The 21,372-nt window shown below is 40.4% G+C and overlaps 1 protein-coding gene across 1 annotated transcript in view; it reads left to right on the forward strand.

Annotated features, from left to right (window-relative positions):
* Positions 1–21,372, forward strand: part of FDX1 (ferredoxin 1) — a 33,417-nt gene that overhangs the window by 5,108 nt on the left and 6,937 nt on the right. The window contains exons 2-3 of the mRNA XM_026505798.4: positions 286–410; positions 19,925–20,054. Of these exons, the coding sequence (XP_026361583.1) occupies positions 286–410; positions 19,925–20,054 (255 nt within the window). The remainder of the gene's footprint in view (positions 1–285; positions 411–19,924; positions 20,055–21,372) is intronic.

Genomic DNA, 21,372 nt, shown 5'->3' on the forward strand with positions numbered 1-21,372 from the left:
CACAACAGGTGGCCTTGATAGGAATGTAGTTGCTCTTTCCTTTAAGGTGGTAGGTAGAGCTTCCTCTCTGGTGGGTGGATAGATAGACATGCCTCTGCTTTGTGATGTCTTCTCACATAAACTTTGGAAAGGAAAGAAAATACTATAAAAAGCATATTTGTGTGCATGCGTGCACCTAGATGCACGCACACTCTATTTTCTTGGACCTCACAAGTTCTGAAAACAGTTATTTTAAAGTATCTCTTGAAATTACTAAAAGTAATAAAGGACTGCTTCCTTTTCCAGCTCAGAAGATAAAATAACAGTTCACTTTGTAAACCGTGACGGTGAGACATTAACGGCCAAAGGCAGAGTTGGTGACTCCCTACTAGATGTTGTGATTGAAAATAATCTAGATATTGATGGTTTTGGTGAGTATGGAACATTCCTTAAAATTTATAAGTGACACCATTAAATAGGTTTCAACTTCTTGGGTTTTTTGTTGTTTTTTTTTTTCAGAATTTTAACCTTCAGCATGCTAAGTAAAATATTAAAATTCAGGATGCGTTAGTGTTCAATTCTCGCTTATAAAGAATATGAGTGACACCGTGTTTCTCTTCTTTGTACATTGAATTGACCATGTGCCCTAAAGTCTGTTGCCTCATTACCTTACCTTGATGACTTGCGTGCTGCTAAGCTGGGAGTAGCAAGTGGAGTTGGACGACACCAGGTTAGAGATAATGAATGTCATATCATGGAGGAGTAGTTTTGACTTAGTTTTTTGGTTTTAACTTTATAATTGGAAATATCTTCATAGAGAAAAGAATTTTCCTATATAATCTTCACTCAGGTTCCCCTACTGTTAACGGTTTACATAACTGTGGTATAATAATCAAAACGCAGAAATTAATGTTGGTTCAATAACTCAAAAACCCTAGACTTAATAGAATTTTCCTAGTTTTCCCACGACTGTCTTTTGTTTTGGGATTCGACCTAGGAGCCCACGTTGCGTTTAGGTATTATGCAACGGGACTGAAGGGACTAGGTCCCTTCAGTCTGTGACATTTCCTTAGTCCTTTCTTGTTTTTCACAACCTTGATACTTTTGAAAAGTACTGGTATGTTATTTTATGAAATGTCTCTCTCAGTTTGAATTTGATTGGTGTTTTCTTGTATTGATAGAGTTCATGCATTATTTTAAGTGAGTTTTATTTTACTTACTCTTCTTTAAAGTTTTATTTTTATTGAGCTATAATTGCCATTTAACGTTATATTAGTTTTAGGTGTATCATATACTGATTTGATATTTGTGTATATTGCAAAATAGTTACCGCAACATGTCCAGCTAACCTGTGTCACCACACAGAGTCTTGAATGTCCATTCCCCTTCCTCGGAAGGGCAGTTTATCTGCCTCTTGTTAGAAAGGAAGTGTTTTAGTTAGAAAGTTTTTATGTCTAGATCTGACCATATTCTTTACCTACTCACGCAAAGCAGGTGTTCCAGAAACTGCCTTCTTATAGCTCAAGGATACACAGTCTATCACTTGTCAGTTTTGCTCAAGCGCTCTCTTTCTCTGGCGTGGTGGTTCTCAAAGGGGGTTCCCTGTACCATTAGTGTCACTTGGGAAATGCAGATCCTCAGGCCCCACCCACTCCAGACCTCCTGAAGCAGAGAGGCTGTGGTAGGGCCCAGCAATGTGTGTTTTATCAGGTCCTCGTGTGATTTTGATGTATGTTAAAGTTGGAGAACCATTGGTCTGCAGTAAAGCCCAAGGAGTATATCTGACTAGGATTCTTTCAAGGCACTATTCACATTGCACTTTTAAGACCCCTTTGCAGATCAGAATTATTTCTCCATTTTCCCATCATACAGTAAATACGCCTGTCAGTGTTAATGCTCATCACAGTTTTCGTTTTTAGAGGAAGTGCCCTCTCCCGTATGAAATTATGAGCTCTTGCTCAGGCACCTCACAGAGTAGATTTTGTTCAGAGTTGACAGTGCATCATATTTGCTGAATTCTTAAATCTACGTCAGTTTCAGGGTTAATTATAACAACTGCCCTCTGAGCGCATTCAACATTCCAGCATATGTTATGTGTTGTAATAGCGCTAAGATGTAGACTCGTTTTTTAAACTTCTGTTTTATAGATGAAGAAAGTAAGGTTCAGAGAAATTAATTTCCCCTGGGTCATACGTGGAGCAAGTGGGAGGTCTAGGACTCCAACCCAGGTCTCTGACTCCCAAACCTCTGCTTTTTCCTTTATACCATTTTCCCTAAGAAGTGTCTTTTGTATGTGAACACCTGTCCCAGAAATAGTTGATACAGTTCTAATTTTAAGGAATTTGTTAGTCTAATGTAGTGGTTCTGGGATGGGACTGAGTTTCAGAACCTCTACAGAACTTTAAAAAATGCAGCCACCTGCATTCCGTCCTAAATAGTACAGGGAGGGGCAAAGTTGTGCGGGTAGATCTGTGAAAAGTTCCGCAAGGTTCGGATCTGTACCATGGTTAAGAATGATTAATTTAGGGAAGGAACTCATTGGTAATTTATGTAAAATATATATTCTATAAAATTTATCTACAATTCATCTTCCTCATGAGTTCATATTCACCTATACCTTTAAAAAAAAATTTTTTTTTTAAGTAGGCTCCGTATAGGCTCTGCACTCAGTGTGGGGCCCAGCGCAGGGCTTAAACTCACGACCCTGAGATCATGACCTGAGTTGATATCAGGAGTCGGATGCTTCAATGACTGAGCCGCCCCAGGCGCCCCCATATTCAGCTACACTTTTAACTACGCTTAGTTTCTCTGAATTATTGTCTCACAAATGAAAAGTACACACATGAAAAAAGTACGCAAATGAAAAGCACGCAGTAATTGAGAATAGACTGTGGAATCAGATCATGGTTCGTAAACCAACACTAACACTGCCTCACTGGCCATGAGACCTGGAGCAAGCCACTTGAAAATCTGTATGCCTCAGTTTACTCTTCAGTAAAATAGGATTATAATAGTGCTAACCTCACAGGGTTGTTGAGGATTAGCACAGCGCCGACCGTGGTAAGAAGTAGCATTTGTGGCATTTTAACTTGGCCTTCCCTCATCCTCTCCCCACTTCTGCAGTAGCCTTAAAACTCCGCAGCTTGGGAACTACGGGAGCTGTGAAATCCAGCAGCCTTGCAGCCACTGCAGGGACAGATGGGGTTTGATTTCCTCAGGAAGCCCAGTCTCCAGAAACCTGTCGCCTGTCCCACAGCTGCCCAGGAAAGCTCCACCACAGGGAGTTGTTACCTGGCCTGCCTCCTGTGTGCAAGAAGGTCTGTGCCTCAGGCTGTAGCCTCCCACGGTCACCTGCAGCTGTTTCACACAGCTGCTGACACAGTGACACCGGCAGGGCAGACAGGATCCTGGCCAGAAATGTAAAAGGAAGATCTGGGGAATGAGATGTCCGTAGTGGCTTTGAAATGCCCTGGGGATCTGGAAGGCCATGCCCACGTGCAGGACCTCGCTCACACCCAGGAAAGACGCGACAGGGTCCTGGCTCTCACCTCTGGATCACCTTCAGGCCCCACGCGGTGAAGGATGAGACGAACACGTAGGCTGCTTGAATGTCAAGGGTGTGCACATCCCTCCCTCCCCTCAAGCTCATCAGCAAAGGGTAGAAGACTCACTGGTTCCAAGCACTGAAGGACACTCTGCCCGGTCATCTGGCTGGCCACTAAGCTAACCGAGCAGAGACCTCAGTGGCCGCAGACAACAAGGAAGACAAACTGCAGAGAGTTAGAACAGGAGAGTCGCCAGGAAGCACCTAGCAGCAGCAACAAACCCAGGGCACAGGGTGGAAATCCTCATTTCCACAGGTGCCACATCATATTATCTGCAGTGTCCACTTGCAATAAAAAAAAAGTCAAGCACTGAAAGAAATGGGGAAGCGTGGTCCAGACTCAGGAAAGAAAACACATTCAATAGAAGCTCTCCCGAGGAGGCCCGGGGGATAGACTTACCAGACAAAGATGTGACACCAGCTGTTACAGAAGTTCAGGATGCTGAGGGAACCTACGTGGAGGTGATCTCTGGCATCTTCACATCGGAATGTGTGGAGGCCATTGCCACTCTAAGTGGGGGAAATGAAATAATGAATGTTCTTTGTGCCCTTGAGAAAGCTGAGCTTTTGAGAGCTCTGAGAAAGCTAATGTGGAGGCTGTGACCAGTAAATTGATTTTTATAAATTTCTCCACAGATTCGATCATATGCACTAGGCCTGTGTACTGGGCTGTTACAGCAGAGATATTTGTAACAGCAAAAGATTTGAAACAACTGAATGCCCATCAATACAGGGCTGGTGTATAAATTATACAACAGGATATTATATGGCTGTGTTAAGAAAAAGTCTCTGGAAGGAGTCTTAAAAACAAATATCAGTGGTAACCTGTTGGTAGGAGGGAGACTTTGATTCTATAACTTTTTAAAAAAGATTTTATTTACTCGAGAGAGAGAGGGAGTGAGTGAGAGAGAGAGAGAGAGAGCGAGCTCACCAGTGAGGCGGGGGGGGGGGGGGAACAGCAGGAGAAGCATTCCCCCCCTGCTGAGCAGGGAGCCTGACTCAGGGCTCATCCTGGGACTCTGGGATCATGACCTGAGCTGAAGGGAGATGCTTAACTGACTGAGCCACCCTGGTGCTGCTCATTCTACAACTTTTTATCCTTTTTGAGTTTTGAACAGTGTGAATGGGTTACCTGTCTTCAAAACATCTGTAAGAAAAACAGGAGACAGCCTAAGTATCTAACAACAGGAACTGTGTAAGTCCACGATGGCATTTCTAAATTACAGTATGTGTCTAATACAAGTAACATTCACAGTGTATAATCACATAGATAGATGCTTGTCAGTGGAAAACACAATGTGTTTAGTTGCTTTTGATTTTTCAGAATGCACTGAGAAAGATATTAGAAGATGTTCAGTGTTGGTTGTCTCTTCTTGATCTGATGGTAAGGTTTTCATCTTTATTCCACTTTTCTCTATTTTAACTTTTCCTGTAGTAACTTACTTTAATTCCTATGACTTGAGTAAGTCATTGACCTTGCCTGTGGCTCACTTTCATTATCTGTCAAATGAGGGTAATAATAGTACTCACCTCGTAGGACTTTCATAATGATTAAATTAATATTAGGTCTTCAGAATATTATGACATTAGGAAAGTGTTATAAATATTTGCATTAGTCTGTCTTATTATATAAAAATCTGTACATGATAAGATTCCACTTCATGTCCATCAGGATGATTTCTGTCAGAAAAATGTTAGAAGAGCAAGTGTTGGCAGGGATGAGGAGAGACTGGAGGCCTGAGGCATGGCTGCTGGGAATGCGAAACGGTGCAGCCGCCATGGACAACAGTTTAGCAGGTCCTCAAATAATTACACGGAGTTACCATGTGATCCAGCAATTCCATTCCAGGTGTATTCCCAGAAGCACTGAAAGCAAACAGATACTTGTACACCAGTGTTCGCAGCGGTCAAAGGGTAGAAACAACTCAAGTGTCCACCAGTAGATGAATGGATAGACAAAACGTCGTATATACATGTAGTGGACTGTTATTTAGCCATAAAATAAGCTGAAATTCTGATATAAGCTGTGACATGGATGAGCCCTGAGAACATTGTGCTGAACATGTAAAATAAAATCCATCCATTATTCTATTCTCTGTAACCACTAATAACATTTCTATGCTTTTTAAAACCTATCTTGTGGTTACATTTTATGCAAACATGGATTACATAAAATAAGGGCAGTATGAAACTATTGAAATTCCATATTCTATACAGTGTGTGAAATTGTGGGAATCTCTCCACATTTTTAAAATGTGAAGAGATTCACTTTATTTTAAGCTGACAATCATGGTGAATTATAAACTGTGTTTGTGCTGACGCCATATGGTGGACACTTCAGCAGATAAATAGAAGTGATTCCTGATCTTTGACAGGAGCAGTGGAACTTGTGCCTGTTATGCTGTTGAAAAACGGAAATCTGAATATCCCGTAACAGTGTTCACTAACTCAGCAAGTGATGGCATAGTGCTGGAACGTACCCCAAACCAGTAACTGTGGAGTGGAAGTTAAACGTGACCTAACGCTAGAAGATGAAGGTTCAACAGTCACCCCGACCTTCTGTGCTCTTAATTGAGGAGTAGATGCCATGTAAGCAGAAGTGCTTAGAAAATAGGATTTTAAAAAGCAAAAATATTTTTAAGCTCAGAAAAACCTCTTGGAGCTCAAGACTGGTACCAGACGTGCAGGTGTGCCACCGTGTGTCCTGTGCCCCCGGACGTGGTGGCTGTTGCCCACAGCAGGCTTGTGGGATGGGAGTGCGGGAGACGCTGAATGCCCAGCACTCCTGCGCTGCCCCTCTTGGCATTTGTTTCTGTGAGAAAATTAGTCTCGACTTGAGTTTTGACTTCTGTGAGAATTTTGGAACTAGCATCCCTTGCATAAAAAAGATGATTGGTTTTAAATGTGTTGGTGTTTTTTTCCCCATTGAATATTCCAAGAGAGAGTATCTGACATTAAATACTCTTTTGTAAACATCGTTCAAAATGTCTGGGGGCGCCTGAGGGGTGCTGTTGGTTGGGCATCCAACTCTTGGTTTTGGCTCAGGTCATGATCTCGGGGTCATGGGATCAAGCCCCACGTTGGGCTCTGTGCTCAATGTGGAGTCAGCTTGGGATTCTTCTCTCCCTCTCTCTCTGCCCATCCTGCTTGTGTGTGCGTGCTCTCTCTGTGTCAAATAAATAAATCTTAAAAAAATAAATACAGTGTCTCTGTTTTTCTGTTTTATGGATATGCCATGACTTACCCATCTCTTTCTTTGAACGTTTAGGTTTCTTCCAGTTTTCAACTATTGTAAATAAACTTAAGGTGAACACCCTAAGAAATACTTTTTTATGTATATGTTTTATAATCTCCTTGCAATAAATTACTAGGGATAGAATTACCTAGTAGAGTTTGTTTTACAAATTGCTCAAATTATTTGCCTGTTTTTCTGATGAGGTATTGTTTTCTTGGTTAGCAAAAGCTGTCTAAATGTGCCATTTGACGAAAAAAATCATAAAAGTGAAAACTAACTTTAACATTTATTTGACTTTCAACCTCTGTTACTTGAAACCACATTTTTTCTCAAAGCATTGTAAATGCTTTATTTGCAGTAGATAAATCAAGAAAATTGAGTTGCTTTCCATTAATTCCTTCTAAATCAAAGCAAGTATAAGTATTGTGATCTTAATACCTCAAAGTATCTTTTTAAAAATTTTACAATATTTCATCATTAATGACTGTATCGCAGTATGCTGTTTTTCAGACTGCAGGTTGCAACCATTAGTGGATTATGAAACCAGTTTAGTAGCTCCCAACAAGCATTTTAAAGAAATCAGAAAGAACAGAATACATAAAAACACACCCATCTTTTGCAAGGGTATTATTTCATGAACTATTTGTTTAGCTGTTTTACAAAGTATATGTTTGCTGGGTCGTGGTGAAGAATGGAATTCATACTGAGAGTTACAATAAAAAAAGATTTTTTTTTTTGAAGGCCATTAGTTGGAATGGGTAAGAATTGAGTCTTCGTGTGCAGGTTTGGTTCTCAGCTCTGCCGCGTCACCAGCTTTGTGACCGGGGGTTAGGTACCGAACCTCTCCATACCTGCTCTTTCCGAGGGTAAAGTGGGAATAATGTTAGTATCTACCTTATGAGGCTTCTGAAAAGATCAAATGAGCAACCAAAGCAAGTGTTTAAAGTAAACATTAGCTACTATTATTAACATGGTTATTAATACAGGTTCATTGTTCATTATAGAACATTTTAAGAATACATTAAAAAAGGTTTCTGAGGGGTGCCTGGGTGGCTCAGTCGGTTAAGCATCTCCTTCTGCTCAGGTCATGATTTCAGGGTCCTGGGATCGAGCCCCATGGCCAGCTCCCTGCTGTGGGGAGTCTGCTCCTCCCCCTGCTTGTGCTCTGTCAAATAAATGAAACCTAAAAAAAAAGGTTTCCCATCCCACTGAAGTAACCACTAGAAGAATCTTTCCCCTTAGAACGCCTTACTATAGAAAATTTAACGCTGCAGTCTTTAGTAGTTTGATGAGAATTCTGCATTCACCTGTGTGGTTTCAGGAGAGAAGCTTTAAAGATCAACGACCTGAACATGTCCAGAAATTTGGACATGTAAGTATAAACTTGAGATAAGCTAAACTGGGTTCACTAAAGATAGAGTTAATCCTAAGCCATTTTCTAGAATAAAGATGAAGGAAATGAGGTCAAGAACTCTGGGGGCGGCTGTTTGGTTGATTCCTAACATTGAATTCGGAGACCCTTTCAGTGTTGCCCTCGAAAGTCCTACTCAAGGGAGGCCGACCAAGTACGGAGTCCTTTTTACAGCTTCTCCCCGGGTGACCTCATCCCTTCTGTGACCCTAAACCCCATGTAGATGCCCATAAATTCTTGCATTTACCTTGTTAGCTTTCCTCTCCCCTGAGCCCTGGACTTGACAGACCCAGCTTTCTACTTTACATCTCTTCTTGAAAATTGTACAGGCCTTTTAAAGTCAACATACCTAAACAGCATTTGATTTTTTCCTCCCATTGAAACTAGTTCTTCCTTGGGTCTCTCCTGCCATCAATGAGCTTTGCTCAGCTGTTTGAGCCCGAAACCAGAGAGTGACTCTTCCTTCTCCCCCCACCCCCTACCTCCAGTGCCATCAGCAGCTTCTGTCAGCTGTACCTCCAAAATACATCTCCCTGCATTCCTGCATCCTGCAGTCGCTTCTTGGGGCTGGCCAGGCGCTGCACGCGGGGAGCTGTGCGGACCTGCTTCCGCTCTTGAGCCCAGTCTTGGGGTGATTTGTCGTAACACATCAGGCATGTCCCCTGATTGCAAAGCACGAGTAACTTCCCGTGTCACTTGGGATACAAATCACATTCCTTACCCCAGCCTAAGAGGCCCCACCGCCCTTCTTCCTCTCCCAAATTTCTCACCATTCTTTCTCTCACTTTGGCCACACTTGCCTTTTCTCAAGAGCTGACCTCACCCAGGATTTTTACTTTGAGACTTCATACACACTTTATATTTGTGTCTGCCTGGAACACCCCCTCTCTCCTTTCTCTTGTACACAGGATTTTCTTCCGCCTAGGCTCATGTGATGTGTTACTTCCTCAGTGAGGCTTTGCTCAACCACCCAGTCTGAAGTAGGACTCCTCTCACTGCCCTAAGCCCTTTATTCTCCTCACAGCATCCTGTTTCTTTCATAGCATTTATCACAGTCTGTTAGTTATGTATTCCTTTGTTTACTTGTGCAGCTTCCTCCTGAAAGACTATGATGGAGGATAAAATCATTCCTGTTTTATTCCTCTCTGTATATGAAATCATGAGTATATAAATAAAAGGAGAAGCAGAATAAAAGGAATATAAATAAAGTGTATTCATAAAAGGAAAAAAATGGTAAATTTTGGAAGCAACACACTTATAAGCATGCTTATTTCCAAATTTTTTTTTCCCAACTTTTATATTGATCTAGATCTTTCAGAGGATCTGTTTTCAGAGTGTATTGTAATATTCCATCACTAGGGGGCAGCTATACCTCTCTGATCAAATTAACCTGAGACCTTGGTTTTTTTCTTGCTATATTCACCTATTTCCTTCATGTCTCTTTTGAGGGAAATTGTTCAGATTGGAAAATCCTGATAATGTTCACATAAATCTATATATATTCCTATCATGTTTACTGACTTCCTATTGTTATACTGTATTACTGGCTATGCTAGATCAAACTTTACTCTAGAAAATTAGATTTTATACTTATATATGGTTTCATATTTTTAATATATAATGATACAGTTATCTTCTGGATTTTTTTGAGGGAAAGGGATTAGGTTGAGGTGGGCAGTCTTTCTTGTTAGCATGGTATCTCTACAAAATAATCTTAAAGTAAGGTACACATGTGTACATATGTATGCAAAATGATCTTTTTCCTGTTGGCAAACACTCAAATTATGTGAAAGGAAAGGAGCAAAAGTCTGTAGATACCTTTGACTGGGAATTAATATTATGGCAAAAATTTCTGAGCATTTGCATAAGAACTTAATATTAGCTTTGTTTTTAAAAAAACCTCAATCCTGGGGTGCCTGGGTGACTCAGTTGGTTAAGTGTCCAAATCTTTTTTTTTTTTTTTTAAGATTTATTTATTTATTTGGCAGAGAGTGAGCACGTGTGCACAGGCAGGGGGAGCAGCAGGCAAAGGGAGAGGTAGAAGCAGGCCTCCCGCCAAGCAGGGAGCCTGATGCAGGGCCCAGTCTCAGGACCCTGGGATCATGACCTGAGCAGAAGGCAGATGCCCAACTGACAGACTGAGCCACCCCGGTGCCCCAAGTGTCCAACTCTTGATTGCAGCCCAGGTCATGATCTCAGGGTCATGATCTCAGGCCGTGTTGGGCTTTGGCCTGGGCCTGGAGCCTGCTTAAGATTCTCTCTCTCCTTCTCCCTCTGCTCCTCCCACCCTTAGAAAACAAACAAACAAAAACCAAACTCAGTCTGGAGAAATTTTATTACCAACCTTGAGATTAGCCAATAACCGTACTTACTTATTCTTAAGGTAATTTTTAAATTATGGGAATTTGAAATTTTGTAGATTAACAGTATTAAGGGTCTTACTCTAGCAAAATCAGAAGTACTGTGAAAACCAAAAGTTTGTCAAGAATCCCATAGTTTCCAGGTGACAGGCTGTGTGAACTGTAAATTTTACATTTGTTACTGCAGCTTAAGTGATTCCATTATAACCGGCAAACAAATACCCGCCATCCTTAGTCACTGTTGTGCAGACTGCTGTTCATAGAAATCTGAATGTCGGTGTGCTTTTGTTGACTATGGTGCTTAAATTCTGGTTATAATTTAATATTTTTAAAGTCTATAACGGTTTCAGCCAAGCATTCATTAAGTGCTAATGCCAAAAAATGCATCTGAAAATCAGTTATTTTGAAATAGAAGTTACATGTGACAAAAAGCTATGAAGAAAGCCAAAAATCTGTCATGATACGTGTTACTATTAATTTAGGAGAACTCTTAATCATTAGCCAGAGTGCCGACAAAATAGAAGCAGCACTAAAGCATGCATACCTTTAAGTTCATGAAAATTGTTGTATAACCAGGCAAGGATGACAGATAAAATCCCGGCACCAGGGGCATCTCGGTGGCTCAGTCGTTAAGAGTCTGCCTATGGCTCAGGTCATGATCCCGGGGTCGAGCCCCGTGTCAGGCTCCCTGCTCAGCCGGAAGCCTGCTTCTCCCTCTCTCACTCCCTCTGCTGGTGTTCCCTCTCTTACTGTGTCTCTCTAGGTCCAATAAACAAAATCTTTAAAAAAAAAAAAAAAATGCCAGCACCAGGGGCTAATACCCATGTGGCTGTCATGTGTCCCTAAGTCCGATTATTGTCTATGCTAAGTATTTTTGATTATTTGAAAGGTGGACATAGTAATGTAAAAAGTTTTATTTGAAAGGTTTGTTCACCTAAGTGTATTTTGTTATTATTATTTTTAAAGATTTTATTTTGGAGAGAGCTTTTGTTTGGGAAAGTCTTTGTCGCTCTTTCATTGCTGAAGGACAACTTTGTCAGAGTATTTTTGGTTGGAGTTTTTCCTGTCAGCATGTTGTAGATGTCATCCTGGTGTCTCTAAGGTTTCTGCTGAGAAATCCACTGATAGCCTTATGGGGATTTCCTTGTAAATTACAAGCTTTTCTCTTGCTGCTTTTAAGATTCCTTCTTTGTCTTTGGTTTTTGGCAGTTTTATTATAATGTGTCTTGAAGAAGATCTCTTCAAATTGAGTTTGTTTGGGGACCTATGAGCTTCATGAATTTGCATGTCCAAATCTCTACCAGATTTTGGAAGTTCTCAGCCATTATTTCTTTAAAACTTTTTTTGCTCTTTAAAAAATTTTTTGCTGTCTTCTCCCTCTCTTCTCCATCTGGGACTCCAGGAATTAGTGGATTATTTGTTTCGATGGTCAAAACACCAGTAGATCACATAGGCTTTCTTACTCTTTTCCATTCTTTTTTTTTTTTTTTTTTCCATCTGACTGGATAATTTCAAAGGTCCTATCTTCTCATTCACAGATTCTTCCTTCTGCCTGTTCCACTGTGCTGTGGATGGTCTCTGTTGCATTTTCCATTTCATTCATTGTGCTCTTCAGCTCCAGAATTTCTGTTTGGTTCTCTTTTATGACTTCTACCTCTTTGTTAAACTTACCATGTTGTTCATGCATCATTTTACTGATTTCAGTCAATTGTCTTTCTGTGTTTTTTCGTAGCTTATTGAGTTTCCTTGAAACAGCTGTTTGGAATCCTTTATCAGGTAAATAGCAGATGTTCTTGTCTTTGGGGCCAGTTACTGGAAGATTATTGTGTTCTCTTGGTGGTGTCGTGTTTCCTTGATTTTTCACATTCTTCAAAGTCTCGTGTTGCTGTCTTCACATCTGCAGGGGCAGTCACCTCCTCTAGTCTTCACTGACCGGCTTCGGGAGGGAAATTTTTGTCATCTCTGCTAGGTATTCTGAGGTTTTCTTGGGGCTTCAGTGGATTTACCTGCATGCTTGCTCCATCTTGTGGCACATTCTTAAGCTTATGTGCCACCTCTGGATCTTGCAGAGCCAGGTTGTGTGCTCACAACTTGCCTTTTGCTTTTCCAAGGGCAGGGCCTGGCAGGCCTGCAGATTCAGGCTGCTTTGTGCGTAAGCTCACTAGTTGTCTGCGTAAGCTCACTCTTGGTACCCTTGGGAGTGGGCATGGAGAGTCTGCCACAGGGTCAGAAGGGAGATGTGTGGGTGAACTGTATGAAGTGCTGGAGGTATCTGTGGGTGGGCTGGGTGGATCTGTGGGTGAGCCATTCCCAGTGCTCATGGCAGGCCTCCCATTAGAGTACATGACATGGTGAGTAAGAGTCACGTCCCTTTGATATATTCTGAGCCCTGGCTGCAGCCACTTGCTGTGCCCCATTCGTTTGGCTCAAAGTGAGTATGCTAGATGAGGTGAGAGGGAAGTGGGCCTGTTTGGGGGCATCCTCTCAAAACAGCTCCTCCTTCTTGGGCTACAGCGGAGCTTCAGCCTCCTACTGGATCCCACAGCTCCCACAGAGGCACTTTGTGGATGGGTGCTAAGCTGTCATTGTGGAGGGTGGGATATGACCGAGGCACACCTTTGTTGTCCGTCTTGCTGTTATCACTCCCTCACCACTGTTAATCTTAAAACATTTTCATTACTTCAAATGGAAATTCTGTACCCTTTAGCTATGACTACCCAACCTCCCATTTTCCTGACCCCTAAACAGTCACATACTTACTTTCTATATCTATATATTTGCCTATTCTGGATGTTACATGTAAATGGAATCATATTATACGTTGTCTTTTGTAACTGACTTCTTCCATTCAGTATATTTTTAAGGTTCGTCCATGTTGTAGCATGTATCATTCCTTTTTTAATGCCCAAATAGTAGTCATATTCCATTTTATGGATATTCTACTTTTTGTTTACACTTTCATCCCTTGATGGATATTTGGATTGTTTCCACTTCTTAGCTATGCCAAGGTATGAAGGCAATTAATGAAGAGAGGATACTCTTTTCAATAAAAGGTATAATGTTGGAACAACTGGACATCCGTATGGACAAATAAAAAGGAATCTTGACCTAAACTTCATACCTTGTACAAAAATCAACTTAAAATTGATTTAGATCTAAATGTAAAATTTTAAAACTATGATACCCCGAAAAAGAAAATAGGAGAAAATCTTCGGGACCTAGGGTAGGCAAAGAGTTCTTAGATATGGTGCTAGAAGCACAGTCTGAAAAAGAAAAAATACACAAATTGGAATTCATTAAAATTAAAAACTTGCACTCTGCCAATGACACGGTCAAGAGAATGAAAAGACAAGCTACAGAGTGGGAGAAAATACTTGCAAATCACATGTCCAATAAAGGACTAGTATCCCTAATATGTAAGGAACTTACAAAACGCAACACTAAAAAAAAAGCAAACAACCCAATTAAAAAGTAGGTAACAGATATGAACCGATACTTCAGCAAAGAGAATATACAGTTGACAAATAAGCACATAAAAATATATTCAAGGGCAGCTGGACTTGAACTTGTACATATGTACGACTCTGGGTCATTTAGCACTTTCTCCTAGAAGTACAAGAGACAAATTAGGCCATTCTCCCAAATGACTTTGGAAAAAATGATAGAAATTGCCCCATCCTCAATTTTTGGAGAAAACACAAGCGAAAACCACAATGTGATACCACGACATCCATGCTAGAAACAAACTGCGCTACGTCCATCCGGGGGGTACTTGTCAGCAGTAAACAGGAATGAATTGTGCACGAGACCACTTGGATGAATCTCATAGGCATTATACTGAGTGAAAGAAGCCAGTCTCAAAAGGTTACATTACTGTATGTTTATACAACATTCTGAAAAGACTAAAGTATAGGGTGGAGACCTGATCATGGTTACCAGGGGATAGGGATGGGGGAGGGTGTGACCCCAAAGGAATAGCCCAAGGGAATTTTTTGGGGTGACGAAACCGTTCTGTATTGTGATTGTAGTTGTGGTTACACAAACTTATACATGTGTTAAAATTCATACAACTATATCCCAAAGGGCAAAAGTCAGGTGCTTACTAATTGGGGGACTACCTTTAGCTACAAGACCAGGAACCTAATAAATTGGAAGAAATAGGAAGAAACAGCCATCATGAAATAATTTTTTATGAGATGAAAAAAGAACAAAAAGGAGGAGTAACTTTTTTCTGAAATAGCCTCTTGTTCTTCTCACAGTTTTAGACTCTTTTAAAAAAGATGTATTTTTTCCTCCTACGTACTTTTTTCAGAGACATGTCTTCACTATTTTCTAGAAGTCTTCCTGTTTATTTAAATAGAACATATAGGTTAAATCTCAAAAAAAAAAAATACTTCTCAGATTGTCTTATTATCTTGGGGGTTTTGTGGGTTTGTTTCTTCTAATAAGTGTGATTCATGAGGTCTTGTGAATCTTTGCTGCAGAATTTTATTTCAAAAGCGACACTTAGAGCACAATATGACTGTTAGCGTTTGTCTGGTACAATGTAAGCCATCTTATACAGGCTGAGTTGATTTCATTTTGAGTCTAAGAGTCTCTGTTATATTTGATTTCTTCTTAGTCCAAAGAATAGGAAAAGCACACCTGTTGACAGCTTATGGCAGACAGAGTTTGGAAGGGGCCATAAAATAAGGGGTGATCATGAACGTAGTGCATTGATTTAAAGAATAAATACGGGACTAGAATGTATAATAGGAACTTAGCTCATAGGAACCAAAAGTTTAATCTTCTGTATATACTCAACGTTTGTCAAATCCTTATTAGAATCCTCTTCAGCTCTGAGTTTGGCAACTTAAGCAAGATGTGGAAACAGTTGGCAAGTTTCCTGAGAGGGCAATGAAAATTATACTAGAGAATGAAAATAAAACCTTTAAGAGAAGGTTAAAAGAATTCAAGTTTCCTAGGGAAGAGAGTTGAAAGCATTTGAAGAGCTGGAACATGGTTGGTAACTCTTCATTTCATCTGACCAGGTGGTGCAAAAAGGAATGTCCTAAATTTTTCCAGAGGGATTTATTGGGCATATGAACTTTTCTCTCCATTCCAAGATGATTGAGACCATATTGTATGCAGTCTCCTCTTCCCTGAGCTTTTCTCACATTGCGCCTTTCTGGCTCGCTTTCTACCATTTGGAACACTCTTATTTGAACTCCCTTTCTAGGAGGGGGTCTCTCCTTGGCTCTCTCTACTTCCTTCCATCTTTTCACCCTCCCGCTGACGAAATCTCATGGTTTTTGCTTCTGTCTTATTCATCTCAAATCCATCCTTTCACAGCCACCAGAATAAGACATGCCACATCACTTTCCTGCTCCAAGTCCTTGAGCAGCTTCCCATAAGCTATAGCAGAGGTTCACAACCACCACCTCTCCGGGGGCTGGATCTGGGAGAGGACAGCTGGAGGGACAGGTGTCCATAACCCCCAGCCACTTGCATCTCTGTGGCAACCCACCATGAAGGATGGTTGGTTACCTAAGCATGTGAGTCACCCACCCAGTATGTCCGGAGACAAGGTGGAGAAGAATAACGGGCTCAGGGAACAAGTTCAAGCTCCCTAGGAGAACATGGGAGACTTTCTGTCCTCTGTCCTCTGTCCACTGCTTCTGCAGCCCCCACACACCTCATCCTGCCTGGAACTGTGAGTTCTGTTTTCTTGCATCTTCTGTCCCACACGGCCTGCCGTTGTCAGCATTCAGTTTTTTTCAATAACATAACCTGAAGGGAAGTATAAGCTTTTTAAATTAAGAAAGTTGCTTGAAATATCTTGTAAGGATTGTTTGACTTACATTTTAAAGACAAAAGGGGCTGGATTTCCTGATTTTTGTCCTACAGTATTCTAGAGGGATTTGCCATTTTAGTTTTGAGTTTGTCTTGACTGGGTATTGGTGAGATGAAAATAGGAATCAAGGTAAGTATATGTTCATTGAATACCACTGAATAAGCCCATTAAGAATTGTAGTTCTTTTCTGTGGGGTCATAACATATTGGAGCCACAAGTCCTCAGAGATCATCTGCCTCAGTCATTATACAGATGAGAAGAAAAGGAGGCCCTTGAGAGAACTTCCCAGGACACAGGAGACAGTGTGGTGGGTCTTCAGGGTCACGCTACAGCAATTTTCCTTTTAGTGCAGGAATTTTTGAACTTGAGGTATATGTATGAAGCCCCCCTCCTTTTTAAGTAAAATATATCCATTTACCTTTTTGTGTGAAATGTTTCAGATTTACACAAAAATAGAAAAGTCATCTACTTGTTCAAATAACCAATTGGTGTATGTATATATTTGTGTATATATATATGTGTGTGTGTGTGTGTATTTATATTTTTTATTCAGTTGAGAGAGAGAGAGAGCATGTGGCGAGGAGGGGCAGAGGGAAAGAGACTCAAGCAGACTCCATGCAGAGCATGGAGCCCAATGAGGGGCTCAATCCCACAACCCCAAGATCCTGACCTGAGCTGAAACCAAGAGTCGGATGCCCAACCAACTAAGCCGCCCAGGCGCCCCTCTGTATATGTTTATTAGATTATATATATTTAATATATAAGTAAGGTGGCTTAGATTATGGAGTGGCAGGAACCAGTTATCGTCAACATTGGGAAACTTAGCTGGAGCCGTGACTCATCCCTAACTAGCAATATGACCTTTAGTCTATTCATTTAACTTCTTGGGTTTAATTCCTGTTGTATTTAAAAAGAAAGTTGAATTATTTAAGATTCCTTATAACTTCCAAATAATAGTATTAATACATAACAATATTAACTGATTAATAATAATAACAATAACAATAATAATACACTTGTATCAGGCTTACTACCTATATGTCATGGTTGCAAGTACATAATATATTAAGTTAACACTCACATGTAATTCTTGCAAGGACCACGTGAGGCTGGTGCAGTCGCTACTGAGGGAACGGAGGTGTGGAGGGTAAAGCAGGTCAAGGTGACGCTATTAGTGAGAAGCGGAGCTGGGACTGAAGCCTGACGGTGGCTCCAACAGCCACTGTAACTCCTGTGGTCTCTGTCTACTCAGTCCTGTTACTGCTTCAGATTAGATTTAATAAAAATGAGCATTTAAGGAGGTCTCATATTTCTTCCTTGTTTTTTTTTTTAGGTAATAAGATGTGAATGACAAATGTTTAAATTATGAGAGAACAACTCTTGTTAAAATGATTAATTCATTCAGAGGAAAATTAAGCAGGTTACCGATAATAGTTATGTATTTTTTTGTATTGTTTAATTGACCAAAAGAGAATCTAAATCAAACTGAAGTTACTCCTAGGACTCTATAATCTTTACAGTTGTGTAAAGGCTTTAAAAATTATTTAAAAGGGACGCCTGGATGGCTCAGTTGGTGAAACGTCTGCTGTTGGCTCAGGTCATGATCTCAGGGTCCTGGGATTGAGCACCGAGTCGGGCTCCCACTCAGTGGGGAGCCTGCGTCTCCCTCTGCCTGCCATTCCCCCTGCTTTGCGCTCTCTGACAAATAAGTAAAATCTTAAAAAAAAAAATTATTTACAAAACAAGCCGGAATAACTTTTTCAGGTGGGATTTAACTAGGACATGATTCTGCATGATTCTGTTTTGTCAGATCCTCCTTTGGACTCCCATTTTTGAAAGACAAGCTCAGCAAGACTGGGGGATGGGATTTAGAGCTGTTACTGTGTAAGACAAACTTGAAGCAGCTAGCTGTGCTCAGCCTGCAGAGGGAAGAACAGCCTCAAAGATATGAAAAGCTATTGTTCAGAAGAACGATTCACTAAGTAAACCGTTAAGAAAAGTCTCACAGAAACGGAATAGAAAAGTGGTTGCCAGGGGGCTGGAGAAATAGGGAGAGGTTGGTAAAAGGATCCAAACTTGCAGCTATAAATGAATAAGATCTGAGGATTTAATGCGTAACATGGTGACTATAACTGATAACTGACATTTGCTAAGAGAGTAGAACTGAAATGTTCTTACCAAAAAAAAAAAAAAAGAAAGAAAGAAAGAAAGAAAGAAAGAAAGAAAGAAAGAAACAAAAAACACCACACACAAAAGATAAATATATGAGGGATGGGTGTATTAATGAATTAGGTGGGGGGGATCCTTTCACGTTGTGTACATATAGCAAATCACCACAATGCACACCTTAAATATCTTAGAATTCTGTCAGTTATGCCTCAACACAGCTGGGGGGAGGAAAGAAGGGCTGGACTGTATCGGATAGACTTGGATCAGCAGCTGAAGTTACAGCGTGACAGACTTCGCTTGGCAGAAGCCCAGTGCGGAACTGTCTGACTTACGCCATGTAGCTTTGTCAGGAGGTTTTTAAGCAGAAGCTAGGTAACCCGTGGGACAGAGACGTTGCGGAGCAGATCCAGTCATGGTTTGGTTGGACTCGATGACTTTTCAGTTCCCTTTTCACAGTGCCTGGCATATAATAGGCACTCAGAAAATAAGTGTCAAATTAATAAACAGGACAGGAGAAATAGTCTTATCTCATTATTTTAAAACCAATATAAAACCAATATAATTCTTAAAATGACTTATTTGATTCTATCTTGATTACGAGGTGAGATCGAGAGAGAGGAGTATTTAATTTGATTTAGACATAGGTTTGGTTGCTTTCTAATTCTTCTCATATACCCCAAGGTTTCATAAATTGTGTTGAGCTCTCCAGAACAAAGGTAAATAACTTATGTAGCTACTATATAGATTATTACTATGTTAGTTTAAAACTGCATACATTGTTTTTTTTAAATAAGTACTTTTTATAAAAAGATTTTATTTATTAGAGAGATAGCGGGAGAGAGCACAAGCAGGGGGAGCTGCAGGCAGAGGGAGAAGCAGACTCCCCACTGAGCAAGAAGCCTGATGCGGGGCTTGATCCCGGGACCCTGGGATCACGACCTGAGCCGAAGGCAGACGCTTCACCCACTGAGCCACCCAGGAGTCCCTAAAAATGCATACATTGTTACATGTGTGCATGTCTGAGTTTATTAACTTGTAAGCTCTTTGATATTAGGATTGTGTATTTTTGTGTTTCCCTTCACAGCACCTAGCCCAGAACCTTTTTGAAACCATAGGTGAAAGTGATTTCAAATTGTGTGTGTGTGTTCGGGGTGGGGGGGGGGGGCAGGGAAGCATGGGAGGTTGTCCCTAAATCTCATTATTATTCAGAAATAAAGTCCTAGCATTTCTGTATGCTAATGCTGATTCTAAAATCTAGAAATGATCAATTCAAACTGGATTTGACTTGTGTTTAATGTGGGGGGAGTGTGTTCAATGTGTGTTGCTTTCGTAGGTGCGTGTGAGGGGACCTTGGCTTGCTCCACCTGTCACCTCATCTTTGAAGAGCACATATTTGAGAAGTTAGAAGCAGTCACTGATGAGGAGAATGACATGCTCGATCTGGCATACGGACTAACAGATAGGTAAGATTTTAGGACCACTTCAGCTATACTAATAATCCGGGAAGATAAAGTCTTTAGTAGTTTGTACCTGAGACCAGACCCGTGCATGGAATAGTGATCTCCTGGCACAGATGGATAAGAGTTACAAATTCTGAATATCAAATATGGGACATTTCTTTTTGTTGTCACTCTTCTAAAATTTTTGCCCTTATGAAACTTTCCTTTCTGCTAAAAAAAAAAAAAAATCCATTGAAGGTATGGGAAGTATAAGTTCTTGATCCAAATAAATCTTCTTTAGTCTATTTTTATTCCAGGGATTGATATTTATCACAATTTAATGAGTTGGGATTCAATTTAATGCTTTTTAGGTGTTCTTGAAGGATAGATTTGATAATTGGATGAAATTATCATGGGAAGTTTTCGCTACTTGAAAGAAGAGAATTTTTAAAGAAACTTAATATATAATAGTAACTATATTAAAATGAATAGTTCTCTTTTTAAGTGTACCTTAATAGTAATTTAATCAGAGCTTATTCTTGATAATAATAGGTAGAATCCCTCTTAAAAGTAGTCAGATTTATAGTAACAAGTGAAATTGAGTGATACTTTATTTTTAAAAATTACCTCGTCTTTTGGTTGGAGTTGGAGGAGGCAGCTAGTTGAGTTACTGTTTCAAGGGGACAAGATCGTGAGTACTTAAGGTTGGCTTTGGTGTTTACCTGTAATTTGGTGACCCTCAAGAAAAGTAATTGTTTAAGAAATTAAAAATAATAGTAATAATAATAGCTTAACATACTATATATATTATATAACCATAATTTTGTTCACTCCTTAACATCAACCATCATATATACTCCTCACAAAAATGTTTAGGTCATTAGTATTTATTTAGTGGTGAAGAATCATTTTATTCCCTTTTGTGGTTCATTTCCCCGTTGGTGGCAGTGAGGCTGATACCCCAGCAGGAGAAGCTGGGAGAACAGGGTCTCTTTAGGCTTCGGAGCAAAGTGGACTGTAGCTGAATGCACCCAATGATTGTTGTGGGGAAAGAGAACAATGCTTCTCCCAGGTAGCAGTTATAAGACACTGGGGCATATCTGGAATCAAAATAATTTTGCTCAAAGCCAATAACCACGTGTAAACGATTTCTGGGGTACCACATAGTTCCAAAACAAAGAAATAGAGGCCTCGGTTTCTGTAGTTGTGAGATGAGGATGGTAATAGTGCCTGCCTCATAGGCTTGTTGCGTGACCCTCTTAGAACAGTGTCTGGTGGAGAAAGCATTCATCAAATAGTTTTCTGCATTGTAATGATAAAAGTATCAATTTACGTGCCGGAC

Source organism: Ursus arctos, unplaced genomic scaffold (genome assembly GCF_023065955.2).
Source record: "Ursus arctos isolate Adak ecotype North America unplaced genomic scaffold, UrsArc2.0 scaffold_22, whole genome shotgun sequence".
Lineage (NCBI taxonomy): Eukaryota > Metazoa > Chordata > Mammalia > Carnivora > Ursidae > Ursus > Ursus arctos.